The 21,068-nt window shown below is 54.1% G+C and overlaps 1 protein-coding gene across 1 annotated transcript in view; it reads left to right on the forward strand.

The window, feature by feature from the left end:
• SHTN1 (shootin 1) overlaps positions 1 to 21,068 on the forward strand; it is a 370,192-nt gene that overhangs the window by 152,293 nt on the left and 196,831 nt on the right. The window contains exons 8-9 of the mRNA XM_083149946.1: positions 2,160 to 2,306; positions 2,395 to 2,548. Of these exons, the coding sequence (XP_083006072.1) occupies positions 2,160 to 2,306; positions 2,395 to 2,548 (301 nt within the window). The remainder of the gene's footprint in view (positions 1 to 2,159; positions 2,307 to 2,394; positions 2,549 to 21,068) is intronic.

Consider the following 21,068-nt stretch of genomic DNA (forward strand, 5'->3'; position numbering starts at 1 on the left):
GGCATCAGCTGGCAGCAGTAAGGCGCGTTCTATGTCTGGGCATCAGCTGGCAGCAGTAAGGCGCGCTGTATGTCTGGGCATCAGGTGGCAGCAGTAAGGCGTGCTCTATGTCTGTGCATCAGCTGGCAGCAGTAAGGCGCGTTCTATGTCTGGGCATCAGCTGGCAGCAGTAAGGCACGCTGTATGTCTGGGCATCAGGTGGCAGCAGTAAGGCACGCTGTATGTCTGGGCATTTCCTCTATTTTCTCCCCAGTTTTGCATGTACCTTGGTGCCACAGTAATACCACAGGTGGGGTGTCGGGGTTCCCCGATGGACATAGACAGACCAGCCGCTGTAGAAGATGTTGGGGTATCCTTCCTGGCATGTACACTACATCACCTTGGTGCCACAGTAATACCACAGGTGGGGTGCCGGGGGTCCCAGGGTGGACATAGACAGACCAGCCACTGTAGGAGATGTTGGGGTACCCTGCCTGGCATGTACGTTACATCACCTTGGTGCCACAGTAATACCACAGGTGGGGTTTTCCGGTGGACATAGACAGACCAGCCGCTGTAGGAGATGTTGGGGTATCCTGCCTGGCATGTACATTACATCACCTTGGTGCCACATTAATACCACAGGTGGGGTGCCAGGGGTACCCCATGGGCAGTGACAGAAAAGCTGCTGTAGGAGATGTTGGGGTGCCCTGCCTGGCATGTACGTTACATCACCTTAGTGCCACAGTAATACCACAGGTGGGGTGCCAGGGTTACCCAGTGGACATAGACAGACCAGCTTCTGTAGATGTTGGGGTATCCTGCCTGGCGTGTACGTTACATCACCTTTCTGCCACAGTAATACCACAGGTGGGGTGCCGGGGGTCCCCGGTGGACATAGACAGACCAGCCGCTGTAGGAGATGTTGGGTTATCCTGCCTGGCATGTACGTTACATCACCTTGGTGCCACAGTAATACCACAGGTGGGGTGCCGGGGGTCCCTGGTGGACATAGACAGACCAGCCGCTGTAGGAGATGTTGGGGTATCCTGCCTAGCATGTACGTTACATCACCTTGGTGCCACAGTAATACCACAGGTGGGGTGTCGGGGTTTCCCGATGGACATAGACAGACCAGCCGCTGTAGGAGATGTTGGGGTATCCTGCCTGGCGTGTACGTTACATCACCTTTCTGCCACAGTAATACCACAGGTGGGGTGCCGGGGGTCCCCGGTGGACATAGACAGACCAGCCACTGTAGGAGATGTTGGGGTATCCTGCCTGGCCTGTACACTACATTACCTTGGTGCCACAGTAATACCAAAGGTGGGGTGCCGGGGGTCCCCGGTGGACATAAACAGACCATCCGCTGTAGGAGATGTTGGGGTACCCTGCCTGTCATGTACGTTACATCACCTTGGTGCCACAGTAATACCACAGGTGAGGTGCCGGGGGTCCCCGGTGGACATAGACAGACCAGCCACTGTAGGAGATGTTGGGGTATCCTGCCTGGCCTGTACACTACATTACCTTGGTGCCACAGTAATACCAAAGGTGGGGTGCCGGGGGTCCCCAGTGGACATAAACAGACCATCCGCTGTAGGAGATGTTGGGGTACCCTGCCTGTCATGTACGTTACATCACCTTGGTGCCACAGTAATACCACAGGTGAGGTGCCGGGGATCCCCGAAAGACATAGACAGACCAGCCGCTGTAGGAGATGTTAGGGTATCCTGCCTGGCATGTACGTTACATCACCTTGGTGCCACAGTAATACCACAGGTGAGGTGCCGGGGATCCCTGGTGGACATAGACAGACCAGCCGCTGTAGGAGATGTTGGGGTATCCTGCCTAGCATGTACGTTACATCACCTTGGTGCCACAGTAATACCACTGGTGGGGTGTCGGGGTTCCCCGAAAGACATAGACAGACCAGCCGCTGTAGGAGATGTTGGGGTACCCTGCCTGGCATGTACGTTACATCACCTTGGTGCCACAGTAAAAAGATTTTGTGGAAATAACACAATGGCAGCAATGTAACTACGTATATACAGTAATTCTGGAGTATCTGCGTTTATCCTTCAGAGCCTTCATAATTCTGAGTTGCAGTAGGTGTAGGAAGCGTCACTATGGGTAACGGCCGGTTCCTCTGTTCCACCATATTTTCTGCTATTTTCCAGATGTACATTGAGCAGAACCAGCTGAAACGACAGAGTTGCCTCCTGCTCCAGGCCTGTGCCCCCGACCAGCAGCTCCTGAAGGCTCTGGAGGACAACGCAACGTTATCGCAGATACTGGAGGAAGAGCGGATTGTCCATCAGCAGAAGGTAACCGGCCCAGAACCCTGGGATTAGCTCCCACCTAGTGTGATGACACTACAGTATTCCCCATGGTAATCTCATTTCTCCATCGCAGGTGAGGGCGCTGGAAGATCAGCTGGAGGAAGACAAGCTCTTAAAGGAGATCCAGAGTCTCAAGAAACAGCTGGAGATCTATGAAGAAGAGAAGAAAGATCTCGAGACCAAGTTACAGAACTCTGAGTCCACAGTGAGGGATCTAAAACATTCAGGTACCTCTGTGTGAGATTCTATGGGGATGAGGTGAGAGGCACCACTACCAGCGAATAATGATGTTACTGAGGCTGGTGAGAGGCACCACTGCCGGCTACTAATGATGTTACTGAGGCTGGTGAGAGGCACCACTGCCGGCTACTAATAATGTTACTGAGGCTGGTGAGAGGCACCACTGCCGGCTACTAATGATGTTACTGAGGCCGGTGAGAGGCACCACTGCCGGCTACTAATGATGTTACTGAGGCCGGTGAGAGGCACCACTGCCGGCTACTAATGATGTTACTGAGGCCGGTGAGAGGCACCACTGCCGGCTACTAATGATGTTACTGAGGCCGGTGAGAGGCACCACTGCCGGCTACTAATGATGTTACTGAGGCTGGTGAGAGGCACCACTGCCGGCTACTAATGATGTCACTGAGGCCGGTGAGAGGCACCACTGCCGGCTACTAATGATGTTACTGAGGCTGGTGAGAGGCACCACTGCCGGCTACTAATGATGTTACTGAGTCTGGTGAGAGGCACCACTGCCGGCTACTAATGATGTTACTGAGGCCGGTGAGAGGCACCACTGCCCGCTACTAATGATGTTACTGAGGCCAGTGAGAGGCACCACTGCCGGCTACTAATGATGTTACTGAGGCCGGTGAGAGGCACCACTGCCGGCTACTAATGATGTTACTGAGGCCGGTGAGAGGCACCACTGCGGCCGGTGAGAGGCACCACTGCCGGATACTAATGATGTTACTGAGGCTGGGGAGAGGCACCACTGCCAGCTACTAATGATGTTACTGAGGCCAGTGAGAGGCACCACTGCCGGCTACTAATGATGTTACTGAGGCCGGTGAGAGGCACCACTGCCGGCTACTAATGATATTACTGAGGCCAGTTAGTGGGGATGAGGTGAGAGGCACCACTGCCAGCTACTAATGATGTTTCTGAGGCCGGTGAGAGGCACCACTGCCGGCTACTAATGATGTTACTGAGGTCGGTGAGAGGCACCACTGCCGGCTACTAATGATGTTACTGAGGCCGGTGAGAGGCACCACTGCCGGCTACTAATGATGTTACTGAGGCCAGTGAGAGGCACCACTGCCAGCTACTAATGATATTACTGAGGCCGGTGAGAGGCACCACTGCCGGCTACTAATGATGTTACTGAGGCCGGTGAGAGGCGCCACTGCCGGCTACTAATGATGTTACTGAGGCCGGTGAGAGGCACCACTGCCGGCTACTAATGATGTTACTGAGTCCGGTGAGAGGCACCACTGCCGGCTACTAATGATGTTACTGAGGCCGGTGAGAGGCACCACTGCCGGCTACTAATGATGTTACTGAGGCCGGTGAGAGGCACCACTGCCGGCTACTAATGATGTTACTGAGGCCGGTGAGAGGCACCACTGCCGGCTACTAATGATGTTACTGAGGCCGGTGAGAGGCACCACTGCTGGCTACTAATGATGTTACTGAGGCCGGTGAGAGGCACCACTGCCGGCTACTAATGATGTTACTGAGGCCGGTGAGAGGCACCACTGCCGGCTACTAATGATGTTACTGAGGCCGGTGAGAGGCACCACTGCCGGCTACTAATGATGTCACTAAGGCCGGTGAGAGGCACCACTGCCGGCTACTAGTGATGTCACTGAGGCCGGTGAGAGGCACCACTGCCGGCTACTAATGATGTTACTGAGGCTGGTGAGAGGCACCACTGCCGGCTACTAATGATGTTACTGAGGCCGGTGAGAGGCACCACTGCCGGCTACTAATGATGTTACTGAGGCCGGTGAGAGGCACCACTGCCGGCTACTAATGATGTCACTGAGGCCGGTGAGAGGCACCACTGCCGGCTACTAATGATGTTACTGAGGCTGGTGAGAGGCACCACTGCCGGCTACTAATGATGTTACTGAGTCTGGTGAGAGGCACCACTGCCGGCTACTAATGATGTTACTGAGGCCGGTAGAGGCACCACTGCCGGCTACTAATGATGTTACTGAGGCCAGTGAGAGGCACCACTGCCGGCTACTAATGATGTTACTGAGGCCGGTGAGAGGCACCACTGCCGGCTACTAATGATGTTACTGAGGCCAGTGAGAGGCACCACTGCCGGCTACTAATGATGTTACTGAGGCCAGTGAGAGGCACCACTGCCGGCTACTAATGATGTTACTGAGGCCGGTGAGAGGCACCACTGCGGCCGGTGAGAGGCACCACTGCCGGATACTAATGATGTTACTGGGCCGGTGAGAGGCACCACTGCCGGCTACTAATGATGTTACTGAGGCCGGTGAGAGGCACCACTGCGGCTACTAATGATGTTACTGAGGCCGGTGAGAGGCACCACTGCCGGCTACTAATGATGTTACTGAGGCCGGCGAGAGGCACCACTGCTGGCTACTAATGATGTTACTGAGGCCGGTGAGAGGCACCACTGCCGGCTACTAATGATGTTACTGAGGCCGGTGAGAGGCACCACTGCCGGCTACTAATGATGTTACTGAGGCCGGTGAGAGGCACCACTGCCGGCTACTAATGATGTCACTAAGGCCGGTGAGAGGCACCACTGCCGGCTACTAATGATGTCACTGAGGCCGGTGAGAGGCACCACTGCCGGCTACTAGTGATGTCACTGAGGCCGGTGAGAGGCACCACTGCCGGCTACTAATGATGTTACTGAGGCTGGTGAGAGGCACCACTGCCGGCTACTAATGATGTTACTGAGGCCGGTGAGAGGCACCACTGCCGGCTACTAATGATGTTACTGAGGCCGGTGAGAGGCACCACTGCCGGCTACTAATGATGTCACTGAGGCCGGTGAGAGGCACCACTGCCGGCTACTAATGATGTTACTGAGGCTGGTGAGAGGCACCACTGCCGGCTACTAATGATGTTACTGAGTCTGGTGAGAGGCACCACTGCCGGCTACTAATGATGTTACTGAGGCCGGTGAGAGGCACCACTGCCGGCTACTAATGATGTTACTGAGGCCAGTGAGAGGCACCACTGCCGGCTACTAATGATGTTACTGAGGCCGGTGAGAGGCACCACTGCCGGCTACTAATGATGTTACTGAGGCCAGTGAGAGGCACCACTGCCGGCTACTAATGATGTTACTGAGGCCAGTGAGAGGCACCACTGCCGGCTACTAATGATGTTACTGAGGCCGGTGAGAGGCACCACTGCGGCCGGTGAGAGGCACCACTGCCGGATACTAATGATGTTACTGAGGCTGGTGAGAGGCACCACTGCCGGCTACTAATGATGTTACTGAGGCCGGTGAGAGGCACCACTGCCGGCTACTAATGATGTTACTGAGGCCAGTGAGAGGCACCACTGCCGGCTACTAATGATGTTACTGAGGCCGGTGAGAGGCACCACTGCCGGCTACTAATGATGTTACTGAGGCCAGTGAGAGGCACCACTGCCGGCTACTAATGATGTTACTGAGGCCAGTGAGAGGCACCACTGCCGGCTACTAATGATGTTACTGAGGCCGGTGAGAGGCACCACTGCGGCCGGTGAGAGGCACCACTGCCGGATACTAATGATGTTACTGAGGCTGGGGAGAGGCACCACTGCCAGCTACTAATGATGTTACTGAGGCCAGTGAGAGGCACCACTGCCGGCTACTAATGATGTTACTGAGGCCGGTGAGAGGCACCACTGCCGGCTACTAATGATATTACTGAGGCCAGTTAGTGGGGATGAGGTGAGAGGCACCACTGCCAGCTACTAATGATGTTACTGAGGCCGGTGAGAGGCACCACTGCCGGCTACTAATGATGTTACTGAGGTCGGTGAGAGGCACCACTGCCGGCTACTAATGATGTTACTGAGGCCAGTGAGAGGCACCACTGCCAGCTACTAATGATATTACTGAGGCCGGTGAGAGGCACCACTGCCGGCTACTAATGATGTTACTGAGGCCGGTGAGAGGCGCCACTGCCGGCTACTAATGATGTTACTGAGGCCGGTGAGAGGCACCACTGCCGGCTACTAATGATGTTACTGAGGCCGGTGAGAGGCACCACTGCCGGCTACTAATGATGTTACTGAGGCCGGTGAGAGGCACCACTGCCGGCTACTAATGATGTTACTGAGGCCGGTGAGAGGCACCACTGCCGGCTACTAATGATGTTACTGAGGCCGGTGAGAGGCACCACTGCCGGCTACTAATGATGTTACTGAGGCCGGTGAGAGGCACCACTGCCGGCTACTAATGATGTTACTGAGGCCGGTGAGAGGCACCACTGCCGGCTACTAATGATGTTACTGAGGCCGGTGAGAGGCACCACTGCCGGCTACTAATGATGTTACTGAGGCCGGTGAGAGGCACCACTGCCGGCTACTAATGATGTCACTAAGGCCGGTGAGAGGCACCACTGCCGGCTACTAGTGATGTCACTGAGGCCGGTGAGAGGCACCACTGCCGGCTACTAATGATGTTACTGAGGCTGGTGAGAGGCACCACTGCCGGCTACTAATGATGTTACTGAGGCCGGTGAGAGGCACCACTGCCGGCTACTAATGATGTTACTGAGGCCGGTGAGAGGCACCACTGCCGGCTACTAATGATGTCACTGAGGCCGGTGAGAGGCACCACTGCCGGCTACTAATGATGTCACTGAGGCCGGTGAGAGGCACCACTGCCGGCTACTAATGATGTTACTGAGTCTGGTGAGAGGCACCACTGCCGGCTACTAATGATGTTACTGAGGCCGGTGAGAGGCACCACTGCCGGCTACTAATGATGTTACTGAGGCCGGTGAGAGGCACCACTGCCGGCTACTAATGATGTTACTGAGGCCGGTGAGAGGCACCACTGCCGGCTACTAATGATGTTACTGAGGCCGGTGAGAGGCACCACTGCCGGCTACTAATGATGTTACTGAGGCCGGTGAGAGGCACCACTGCCGGCTACTAATGATGTCACTAAGGCCGGTGAGAGGCACCACTGCCGGCTACTAGTGATGTCACTGAGGCCGGTGAGAGGCACCACTGCCGGCTACTAATGATGTTACTGAGGCTGGTGAGAGGCACCACTGCCGGCTACTAATGATGTTACTGAGGCCGGTGAGAGGCACCACTGCCGGCTACTAATGATGTTACTGAGGCCGGTGAGAGGCACCACTGCCGGCTACTAATGATGTCACTGAGGCCGGTGAGAGGCACCACTGCCGGCTACTAATGATGTCACTGAGGCCGGTGAGAGGCACCACTGCCGGCTACTAATGATGTTACTGAGTCTGGTGAGAGGCACCACTGCCGGCTACTAATGATGTTACTGAGGCCGGTGAGAGGCACCACTGCCGGCTACTAATGATGTTACTGAGGCCAGTGAGAGGCACCACTGCCGGCTACTAATGATGTTACTGAGGCCGGTGAGAGGCACCACTGCCGGCTACTAATGATGTTACTGAGGCCGGTGAGAGGCACCACTGCCAAGTACTAATGATATTACTGAGGCCGGTGAGAGGCACCACAGCCGGCTACTAATGATGTTACTGAGGCCGGTGAGAGGCACCACTGCCGACTACTAATGATGTTACTGAGGCCGGTGAGAGGCACCACTGCCGCTACTAATGATGTTACTGATGCCGGTTAGTGGGGATGAGGTGAGAGGCACCACTGCCGGCTACTAATGATGTTACTGAGGCCGGTGAGAGGCACCACTGCCGGCTACTAATGATGTTACTGAGACAGGTGAGAGGCACCACTGCCGGGTACTAATGATGTTACTGAGGCCGGTGAGAGGCACCACTGCCGGCTACTAATGGTGTTACTGAGGCTGGTGAGAGGCACCACGGCCGGCTACTAATGATGTTACTGAGGCCGGTTAGTGGGGATGAGGTGAGAGGTACCACTGCCAGCTACTAATGATGTTACTGAGGCCGGTGAGAGGCACCACTGCCGGCTACTAATGATGTTACTGAGGCCGGTGAGAGGCACCACTGCCAGCTACTAATGATTTTACTGAGGCTGCTGAGAGGCACCACTGCCGGCTACTAATGATGTTCCTGAGGCTGGTTAGTGGGGATGAGGTGAGAGGCACCACTGCCGGCTACTAATGATGTTACTGAGGCCGGTGAGAGGCACCACTGCCGGCTACTAATGATGTTACTGAGGCCGGTGAGAGGCACCACTGCCGGCTACTAATGATGTTACCGAGGCCGGTGAGAGGCACCACTGCCGGCTACTAATGATGCTACTGAGGCCGGTGAGAGGCACCACTGCCGGCTACTAATGATGTTACTGAGGCCGGTGAGAGGCACCACTGCCGGCTACTAATGATGTTACTGAGGCCGGTGAGAGGCACCACTGCCGGCGAATAATGATGTTGCTGAGGCTGGAGAGAGGCACCACTGCCGGCTACTAATGATTTTACTGAGGCCGGTGAGAGGCACCACTGCGGCCGGTGAGAGGCACCACTGCGGTCGGTGAGAGGCACCACTGCCGGCTACTAATGATGTTACTGAGGCTGCTGAAAGGCACCACTGCCGGCTACTAATGATGTTTCTGAGGCCGGTTAGTGTGGATGAGGTGAGAGGCACCACTGCCAGCTACTAATGATGTTACTGAGGCCGGTGAGAGGCACCACTGCCGGCTACTAATGATGTTACTGAGGCCGGTGAGAGGCACCACTGCCGGCTACTAATGATGTTACTGAGGCCGGTGAGAGGCACCACTGCCGGCTACTAATGATGTTCCTGAGGCCGGTTAGTGGGGATGAGGTGAGAGGCACCACTGCCGGCTACTAATGATGTTGCTGAGGCCGGTGAGAGGCACCACTGCAGGCTACTAATGATGTTACTGAGGCCGGTGAGAGGCACCACTGCCGGCTACTAATGATGTTACTGAGGCTTGTGAGAGGCACCACTGCCGGCTACTAATGATGTTCCTGAGGCCGGTTAGTGGGGATGAGGTGAGAGGCACCACTGCCGGCTACTAATGATGTTACTGAGGCCGGTGAGAGGCACCACTGCCAGCTACTAATGATGTTACTGAGGCCGGTGAGAGGCACCACTGCCGGCTACTAATGATGTTACTGAGGCCGGTGAGAGGCACCACTGCCGGCTACTAATGATGTTACTGAGGCTGGTGAGAGGCACCACTGCCCTCTACTCATGATGTTACTGAGGCCGGTGAGAGGCACCACTGCCGGCAAATAATGATGTTACTGAGGCCGGTGAGAGGCACCACTGCCGGCAAATAATGATGTTGCTGAGGCTGGTGAGAGGCACCACTGCCGGCTACTAATGATGTTACTGAGGCCGGTGAGAGGCACCACTGCGGCCTGTGAGAGGCACCACTGCCGGCTACTAATGATGTTACTGAGGCTGGTGAGAGGCACCACTGCCCTCTACTCATGATGTTACTGAGGCCGGTGAGAGGCACCACTGCCGGCAAATAATGATGTTACTGAGGCCGGTGAGAGGCACCACTGCCGGCAAATAATGATGTTGCTGAGGCTGGTGAGAGGCACCACTGCCGACCACTAATGATGTTACTGAGGTCGGTGAGAGGCACCACTGCCGGCTACTAATGATGTTACTGAGGCCGGTGAGAGGCACCACTGCCGACTACTAATGATGTTACTGAGGCTGGTGAGAGGCACCACTGCTGGCTACTAATGAGGCACCACTGAGGCCGGTTAGTGGGGATGAGGTGAGAGGCACCACTGCTGGCTACTAATGATGTTAATGAGGCCGGTGAGAGGCACAACTGCCGGCTACTAATGATGTTAATGAGGCCGGTGAGAGGCACCACTGCTGGCTACTAATGATGTTTCTGAGGCTGCTGAGAGGCACCACTGCCGGCTACTAATGATGTTTCTGAGGCCGGTGAGAGGCACCACTGCCGGCTACTAATGATGTTACTGAGGCCGGTGAGAGGCACCACTGATGGCTACTAATGATGTTACTGAGGCTGCTGAGAGGCACCACTGCCGGCTACTAATGATGTTTCTGAGGCCGGTTAGTGGGGATGAGGTGAGAGGCACCACTGCCGGCTACTAATGATGTTACTGAGGCCGGTGAGAGGCACCACTGCCGGCTACTAATGATGTTACTGAGGCCGGTTAGTGGGGATGAGGTGAGAGGCACCACTGCCGGCTACTAATGATGTTACTGAGGCCGGTGAGAGGCACCACTGCCGGCTACTAATGATGTTACTGAGGCCGGTGAGAGACACCACTGCCGGCTACTAATGATGTTACTGAGGCTGGTGAGAGGCACCACTGCCGGCTACTAATGATGTTAATGAGGCCGGTGAGAGGCACCACTGCTGGCTACTAATGATGTTACTGAGGCCGGTGAGAGGCACCACTGCCGACTACTAATGATGTTACTGAGGCTGGTGAGAGGCACCACTGCTGGCTACTAATGAGGCACCACTGAGGCCGGTTAGTGGGGATGAGGTGAGAGGCACCACTGCTGGCTACTAATGATGTTAATGAGGCCGGTGAGAGGCACCACTGCTGGCTACTAATGATGTTACTGAGGCCGGTGAGAGGCACAACTGCCGGCTACTAATGATGTTAATGAGGCCGGTGAGAGGCACCACTGCTGGCTACTAATGATGTTTCTGAGGCTGCTGAGAGGCACCACTGCCGGCTACTAATGATGTTTCTGAGGCCGGTGAGAGGCACCACTGCCGGCTACTAATGATGTTACTGAGGCCGGTGAGAGGCACCACTGCCGGCTACTAATGATGTTACTGAGGCTGCTGAGAGGCACCACTGCCGGCTACTAATGATGTTTCTGAGGCCGGTTAGTGGGGATGAGGTGAGAGGCACCACTGCCGGCTACTAATGATGTTACTGAGGCCGGTGAGAGGCACCACTGCCGGCTACTAATGATGTTACTGAGGCCGGTTAGTGGGGATGAGGTGAGAGGCACCACTGCCGGCTACTAATGATGTTACTGAGGCCGGTGAGAGGCACCACTGCCGGCTACTAATAATGTTACTGAGGCCGGTGAGAGACACCACTGCCGGCTACTAATGATGTTACTGAGGCTGGTGAGAGGCACCACTGCCGGCTACTAATGATGTTAATGAGGCCGGTGAGAGGCACCACTGCTGGCTACTAATGATGTTACTGAGGCCGGTGAGAGGCACCACTGCGGCCGGTGAGAGGCACCACTGCCGACTACTAATGATGTTACTGAGGCTGGTGAGAGGCACCACTGCTGGCTACTAATGAGGCACCACTGAGGCCGGTTAGTGGGGATGAGGTGAGAGGCACCACTGCTGGCTACTAATGATGTTAATGAGGCCGGTGAGAGGCACCACTGCTGGCTACTAATGATGTTACTGAGGTCGGTGAGAGGCACAACTGCCGGCTACTAATGATGTTAATGAGGCCGGTGAGAGGCACCACTGCTGGCTACTAATGATGTTTCTGAGGCTGCTGAGAGGCACCACTGCCGGCTACTAATGATGTTTCTGAGGCCGGTGAGAGGCACCACTGCCGGCTACTAATGATGTTACTGAGGCCGGTGAGAGGCACCACTGCCGGCTACTAATGATGTTACTGAGGCTGCTGAGAGGCACCACTGCCGGCTACTAATGATGTTTCTGAGGCCGGTTAGTGGGGATGAGGTGAGAGGCACCACTGCCGGCTACTAATGATGTTACTGAGGCCGGTGAGAGGAACAACTGCCGGCTACTAATGATGTTACTGAGGCCGGTTAGTAGGGATGAGGTGAGAGGCACCACTGCCGGCTACTAATGATGTTACTGAGGCCGGTGAGAGGCACCACTGCCGGCTACTAATGATGTTACTGAGGCCGGTGAGAGACACCACTGCCGGCTACTAATGATGTTACTGAGGCTGGTGAGAGGCACCACTGCCGGCTACTAATGATGTTAATGAGGCCGGTGAGAGGCACCACTGCTGGCTACTAATGATGTTACTGAGGCCGGTGAGAGGCACCACTGCGGCCGGTGAGAGGCACCACTGCCGGCTACTAATGATGTTACTGAGGCCGGTGAAAGGCACCACTGCCGACAACTAATGATGTTACTGAGGTCGGTGAGAGGCACCACTGCCGGCTACTAATGATGTTACTGAGGCCGGTGAGAGGCACCACTGAGGCCGGTTAGTGGGGATGAGGTGAGAGGCACCACTGCCGGTTACTAATGATGTTACTGAGGCCGGTGAGAGGCACCACTGCCGGCTACTAATGATGTTAATGAGGCCGGTGAGAGGCACCACTGCCGTCTACTAATGATGTTACTGAGGCCGGTGAGAGGCACCACTGCCGGCTACTAATGATGTTACTGAGGCCGGTGAGAGGCTCCACTGCCGGCTACTAATGATGTTAATGAGGCCGGTGAGAGGCACCACTGCTGGCTACTAATGATGTTACTGAGGTCGGTGAGAGTCACCACTGCCGGCTACTAATGATGTTACTGAGGCCGATTAGTGGGGATGAGGTGAGAGGCACCACTGCCGGCTACTAATGATGTTACTGAGGCCGGTGAGAGGCACCACTGCCGGCTACTAATGATGTTACTGAGGCCGGTGAGAGGCTCCACTGCCGGCTACTAATGATGTTAATGAGGCCGGTGAGAGGCACCACAGCCGGCTACTAATGATGTTAATGAGGCCGGTTAGAGGCACCACTGCTGGCTACTAATGATGTTACTGAGGCCGGTGAGAGGCACCACTGCCGGCTACTAATGATGTTACTGAGGCCGGTGAGAGGCACCACTGCCGGCTACTAATGATATTACTGAGGCCGGTGAGAGGCACCACTGCCGGCTACTAATGATGTTACTGAGGCCGGTGAGAGGCACCACTGCCGGCTACTAATGATGTTACTGAGGCCAGTGAGAGGCACCACTGCCGGCTACTAATGATGTTACTGAGGCCGGTGAGAGGCACCACTGCCGGCTACTAGTGATGTTACTGAGGCCGGTGAGAGGCACCACTGCCGGCTACTAATGATGTTACTGAGGCCGGTGAGAGGCACCACTGCCGGCTACTTATGATGTTACTGAGGCCGGGGAGAGGCACCACTGCCGGCTACTAATGATGTTACTGAGGCCGGTGAGAGGCACCACTGCCGGCTACTAATGATGTTACTGAGGCCGGTGAGAGGCACCACTGCCGGCTACTAATGATGTTACTGAGGCCGGTGAGAGGCACCACTGCCGGCTACTAATGATGTTACTGAGGCCGGTGAGAGGCACCACTGCCGGCTACTAATGATGTTACTGAGGCCGGTGAGAGGCACCACTGCCGGCTACTAATGATGTTACTGAGGCCGGTGAGAGGCACCACTGCCGGCTACTAATGATGTTACTGAGGCCGGTGAGAGGCACCACTGCCGGCTACTAATGATGTTACTGAGGCCGGTGAGAGGCACCACTGCCGGCTACTAGTGATGTTACTGAGGCCGGTGAGAGGCACCACTGCCGGCTACTAATGATGTTACTGAGGCCGGTGAGAGGCACCACTGCCGGCTACTAATGATGTTACTGAGGCCGGTGAGAGCACCACTGCCGGCTACTAATGATGTTACTGAGGCCGGTGAGAGGCACCACTGCCGGCTACTAGTGATGTTACTGAGGCCGGTGAGAGGCACCACTGCCGGCTACTAATGATGTTACTGAGGCCGGTGAGAGGCACCACTGCCAGCTACTAATGATGTTACTGAGGCCAGTGAGAGGCACCACTGCCGGCTACTAATGATGTTACTGAGGCCAGTTAGTGGGGATGAGGTGAGAGGCCACCACTGCCGGCTACTAATGATGTTACTGAGGCCGGTGAGAGGCACCACTGCCGGCTACTAATGATGTTACTGAGGCCGGTGAGAGGCACCACTGCCGGCTACTAATGATGTTACTGAGGCCGGTGAGAGGCACCACTGCCGGCTACTAATGATGTTACTGAGGCCGGTGAGAGGCACCACTGCCGGCTACTAATGATGTTACTGAGGCCGGTGAGAGGCACCACTGCCGGCTACTAATGATGTTACTGAGGCCGGTGAGAGGCACCACTGCCGGCTACTAATGATGTTACTGAGGCTGGTGAGAGGCACCACTGCCGGCTACTAATGATGTTACTGAGGCCGGTGAGAGGCACCACTGCCGGCTACTAATGATGTTACTGAGGCCGGTGAGAGGCACCACTGCCGGCTACTAATGATGTTACTGAGGCCGGTGAGAGGCACCACTGCCGGTTACTAGTAATGTTGGGAGGGTAGTGCGCATGAGGTGAGAGGCACCACTGCCAGTTACTAGTAATGTTGGGAGGGTAGTGCGTATGAGGTGAGTGGCACCACTGCCAGTTACTAGTAATGTTGGCAGGTTAGTGCGTATGAGGTGAGAGGCACCACTGCCGGGTTACTAGTAATGTTGGCAGGTTAGTGCGTATGAGGTGAGAGGCACCACTGCCGGTTACTAGTGATGTCGGCAGGGTAGTGCAGATAAGGTTAGAGGCACCACTGCCGCTTACTAGTAATGTTGGGAGGGTAGTGCGTATGAGGTGAGAGGCACCACTGCCGGTTACTAGTGATGTTGGCAGGTTAGTGCGTATGAGGTGAGAGGCACCACTGCCGGTTACTAGTAATGTTGGGAGGGTAGTGCGGATGAGGTGAGAGGCACCACTGCCAGTTACTAGTAATTTTGGCATGTTAGTGCGTATGAGGTGAGAGGCATCACCATCGGTTACTAGTAATGTTGGGAGGTTAGTGCGTATGAGGGAACATTGATTTGTGAGTGATGTAACAGCACAGAGGATGTAAGGAGCGATCACCTCATTGCCCTTGTTCTTACACCTGAGTGTAATCTGTTATTACTGAGATCAATATCTCTCTCTGCTGAAGGATGAGAGGCGTCTCGTTAGTGCGACACTATGCACGGACGATGATCAGTAATTAGTGCCGGGATGATTGTTATATCACTGCGCTGATTGTCCTAATTGTTCTCATAACGAGTTATAAGTTCTAGTGCCGGGTGCTTATACTGTTACCCCCAATGTACATATTACAGACATAGGGGTGCACTTCCAAATGGCGGGTTCTATATACCACCACTTGTCACACGTCCCCACAGGCTGGCTCCACAGTATAACGCGCCGTGTCACACAGTACACGCTGGCTCCACAGTATAACACGCCATGTCACACAGTACACCCTGGCTCCACAGTATAACGCGCCGTGTCACACAGTACACGCTGGCTCCACAGTATAACACGCCATGTCACACAGTACACGCTGGCTCCACAGTATAACACGCCATGTCACACAGTACACGCTGGCTCCACAGTATAACACGCCATGTCACACAGTACACGCTGGCTCCACAGTATAACGCGCCGTGTCACACAGTACACGCTGCCTCCACAGTATAACACGCCATGTCACACAGTACACGCTGGCTCCACAGTATAACACGCCATGTCACACAGTACACGCTGGCTCCACAGTATAACACGCCATGTCACACAGTACACGCTGGCTCCACATTATAACACACCATGTCACACAGTACACGCTGGCTCCACAGTATAACACGCCGTGTCACACAGTACACGCTTGCTCCACAGTATAACACGCCATGTCACACAGTACACGCTGGCTCCACAGTATAACACGCCATGTCACACAGTACACCCTGGCTCCACAGTATAACGCGCCGTGTCACACAGTACACGCTGGCTCCACAGTATAACACGCCATGTCACACAGTACACGCTGGCTCCACAGTATAACACGCCATGTCACACAGTACACGCTGGCTCCACAGTATAACACGCCATGTCACACAGTACACGCTGGCTCCACAGTATAACGCGCCGTGTCACACAGTACACGCTGCCTCCACAGTATAACACGCCATGTCACACAGTACACGCTGGCTCCACAGTATAACACGCCATGTCACACAGTACACGCTGGCTCCACAGTATAACACGCCATGTCACACAGTACACGCTGGCTCCACATTATAACACACCATGTCACACAGTACACGCTGGCTCCACAGTATAACACGCCGTGTCACACAGTACACGCTTGCTCCACAGTATAACACGCCATGTCACACAGTACACGCTGGCTCCACAGTATAACACGCCATGTCACACAGTACACGCTGGCTCCACAGTATAACACGCCATGTCACACAGTACACGCTGGCTCCACAGTATAACGCGCCGTGTCACACAGTACACGCTGGCTCCACAGTATAACACGCCATGTCACACAGTACACGCTGGCTTCACAGTATAACACGCCATGTCACACAGTACACGCTGGCTCAACAGTATAACACGCCATGTCACACAGTACACGCTGGCTCCACAGTATAACATGCCATGTCACACAGTACACGCTGGCTCCACAGTATAACACGCCATGTCACACAGTACACGCTGGCTCCACATTATAACATGCCATGTCACACAGTACACGCTGGCTCCACAGTATAACATGCCATGTCACACAGTACATGCTGGCTCCACAGTATAACACGCCATGTCACACAGTACACGCTGGCTCCACAGTATAACACGCCATGTCACACAGTACACGCTGGCTCCACAGTATAACACGCCATGTCACACAGTACATGCTGGCTTCACAGTATAACACACCATGTCACACAGTACACGCTGGCTCCACAGTATAACACGCCATGTCACACAGTACACGCTGGCTCCACAGTATAACACGCCATGTCACACAGTACACGCTGGCTCCACAGTATAACACGCCATGTCACACAGTACACGCTGGCTCCACAGTATAACACGCCATGTCACACAGTACACGCTGGCTCCACAGTATAACACGCCATGTCACACAGTACACGCTGGCTCCACAGTATAACACGCAAAGTCACACAGTACATGCTGGCATCACAGTATAACACGCCATGTCACACAGTACATGCTGGCTCCACAGTATAACACGCCATGTCACACAGTACACGCTGGCTCCACAGTATAACACGCCATGTCACACAGTACACGCTGGCTCCACAGTATAACACGCCATGTCACACAGTACATGCTGGCTTCACAGTATAACACGCCATGTCACCCAGTACATGCTGGCTTCACAGTATAACACGCCATGTCACACAGTACACGCTGGCTCCACAGTATAACGCGCCGTGTCACACAGTACACGCTGGCTCCACAGTATAACACGCCATGTCACACAGTACACGCTGGCTCCACAGTATAACACGCCATGTCACACAGTACACGCTGGCTCCACACTATAACACGCCATGTCACACAGTACACGCTGGCTCCACAGTATAACACGCCATGTCACACAGTACACGCTGGCTCCACAGTATAACACGCCATGTCACACAGTACACGCTGGCTCCACAGTATAACACGCCATGTCACACAGTACACGCTGGCTCCACAGTATAACACGCCATGTCACACAGTACACGCTGGCTCCACAGTATAACACGCCATGTCACACTTTACACGCTGGCTCCACAGTATAACACGCCGTGTCACACAGTACACGCTGGCTCCACAGTATAACACGCCATGTCACACAGTACACGCTGGCTCCACAGTATAACACGCCGTGTCACACAGTACACGCTGGCTCCACAGAATAACACGCCGTGTCACACAGTACACGCTGGCTCCACAGTATAACACATCATGTCACACAGTACACGCTGGCTCCACAGTGTAACATGCCATGTCACACAGTACACGCTGGCTCCACAGTATAACACACCATGTCACACAGTACACGCTGGCTCCACAGTGTAACATGCCATGTCACACAGTACACGCTGGCTCCACAGTATAACACGCCATGTCACCCAGTACATGCTGGCTCCACAGTATAACACACCATGTCACACAGTACACGCTGGCTCCACAGTATAACACACCATGTCACATAGTACACGCTGGCTCCACAGTATAACACGCCATGTCACCCAGTACATGCTGGCTCCACAGTATAACACACCATGTCACACAGTACACGCTGGCTCCACAGTATAACACGCCATGTCACACAGTACACGCTGGCTCCACAGTATAACACACGATGTCACACAGTACACGCTGGCTCCACACTATAACACACCATGTCACACAGTACACGCTGGCTCCACAGTATAACACGCCATGTCACACAGTACACGCTGGCTCCACAGTATAACACGCCATGTCACACAGTACACGCTGGCTCCACAGTATAACACGCCATGTCACACAGTACACGCTGGCTCCATAGTATAACACGCCATGTTATGTAATACACGCTGGCTCCACAGTATAACACGCCATGTCATACAGCACACGCTGGCTCCACAGTATAACACGCCATGACATGCAAAACACGCTGGCTCCACAGTATAATACACTATGTCATGTAATACACGCTGATGCCATGTCACAAAGTATACACTGGCTGCACAGTATAACACGCCATGTCACACAGTACACACTGGCTCCACATTATAACACACCATGTCATACAACACACGCTGGCTCCATAGTATAACACGCCATGTCATACAGTACACGATGGCTCCACAGTATAACACGCCATGTCACACAGTACACGCTGGCTCCACACTATAACACGCCATGTCACACAGTACACGCTGGCTCCACAGTATAACACGCCATGTCACACAGTACACGCTGGCTCCACAGTATAACACGCCATGTCACACAGTACACGCTGGCTCCACACTATAACATGCCATGTCACACAGTACACGCTGGCTCCACAGTATAACACGCCATGTCACACAGTACACGCTGGCTCCACAGTATAACACGGCATGTCACACTTTACACGCTGGCTCCACAGTATAACACGCCGTGTCACACAGTACACGCTGGCTCCACAGTATAACACGCCATGTCACACAGTACACGCTGGCTCCACAGTATAACACGCTGTGTCACACAGTACACGCTGGCTCCACAGAATAACACGCCGTGTCACACAGTACACGCTGGCTCCACAGTATAACACATCATGTCACACAGTACACGCTGGCTCCACAGTGTAACATGCCATGTCACACAGTACACGCTGGCTCCACAGTATAACACACCATGTCACACAGTACACGCTGGCTCCACAGTGTAACATGCCATGTCACACAGTACACGCTGGCTCCACAGTATAACACGCCATGTCACCCAGTACATGCTGGCTCCACAGTATAACACACTATGTCACACAGTACACGCTGGCTCCACAGTATAACACGCCATGTCACCCAGTACATGCTGGCTCCACAGTATAACACACCATGTCACACAGTACACGCTGGCTCCACAGTATAACACGCCATGTCACACAGTACACGCTGGCTCCACAGTATAACACACGATGTCACACAGTACACGCTGGCTCCACACTATAACACACCATGTCACACAGTACACGCTGGCTCCACAGTATAACACGCCATGTCACACAGTACACGCTGGCTCCACAGTATAACACGCCATGTCACACAGTACACGCTGGCTCCACAGTATAACACGCCATGTCACACAGTACACGCTGGCTCCATAGTATAACACGCCATGTTATGTAATACACGCTGGCTCCACAGTATAACACGCCATGTCATACAGCACACGCTGGCTCCACAGTATAACACGCCATGTCATGCAAAACACGCTGGCTCCACAGTATAATACACTATGTCATGTAATACACGCTGGCTCCATATTATAACATGCCATGTCACAAAGTATACACTGGCTGCACAGTATAACACGCCATGTCACACAGTACACACTGGCTCCACATTATAACACACCATGTCATACAACACACGCTGGCTCCATAGTATAACACGCCATGTCATACAGTACACGATGGCTCCACAGTATAACACGCCATGTCATGCAATACACGATGGCTCCACAGTATAACACGCCATGTCACACAGCACATGCTGGCTCCACAGTATAACACGCCATGTCACACACTACACGCTGGCTCCACAGTATAACACGCCATGTCACACAGTACACGCTGGCTCCACAGTATAACACGTCGTGTCACACAGTACATGCTGGCTCCACAGTATAACACGCCATGTCATACAGTACACGATGGCTCCACAGTATAACACGCCATGTCACACAGTACACACTGGCTCCACAGTATAACATGCCATGTCACACAGTACACGCTGGCTCCACAGTATAACACGCCATGTCACACAGTACACGCTGGCTCCACAGTATAACACGCCATGTCATACAGCACATGAGGACTCCACAGCATAACACTCCATGTCATGCAATACACGCTGGCTCCACAGTATAACACGCCATGTCACACAGTACATGCTGGCTCCACAGTATAACATGCCATGTCATACAGCACACAAGGACTCCACAGCATAACACTCCATGTCATGCAATACACAATGGCTCCACAGCATAGCACGCTATGTCACACAGTACACGCTGGCTCCACAGTATAACACTCCATGTCATGCAATACACAATGGCTCCACATCATAGCACGCCATGTCACA

The sequence above is a fragment of the Crinia signifera genome, chromosome 6, assembly GCF_055691185.1.
Source record: "Crinia signifera chromosome 6, ASM5569118v1, whole genome shotgun sequence".
Taxonomy (NCBI): domain Eukaryota; kingdom Metazoa; phylum Chordata; class Amphibia; order Anura; family Myobatrachidae; genus Crinia; species Crinia signifera.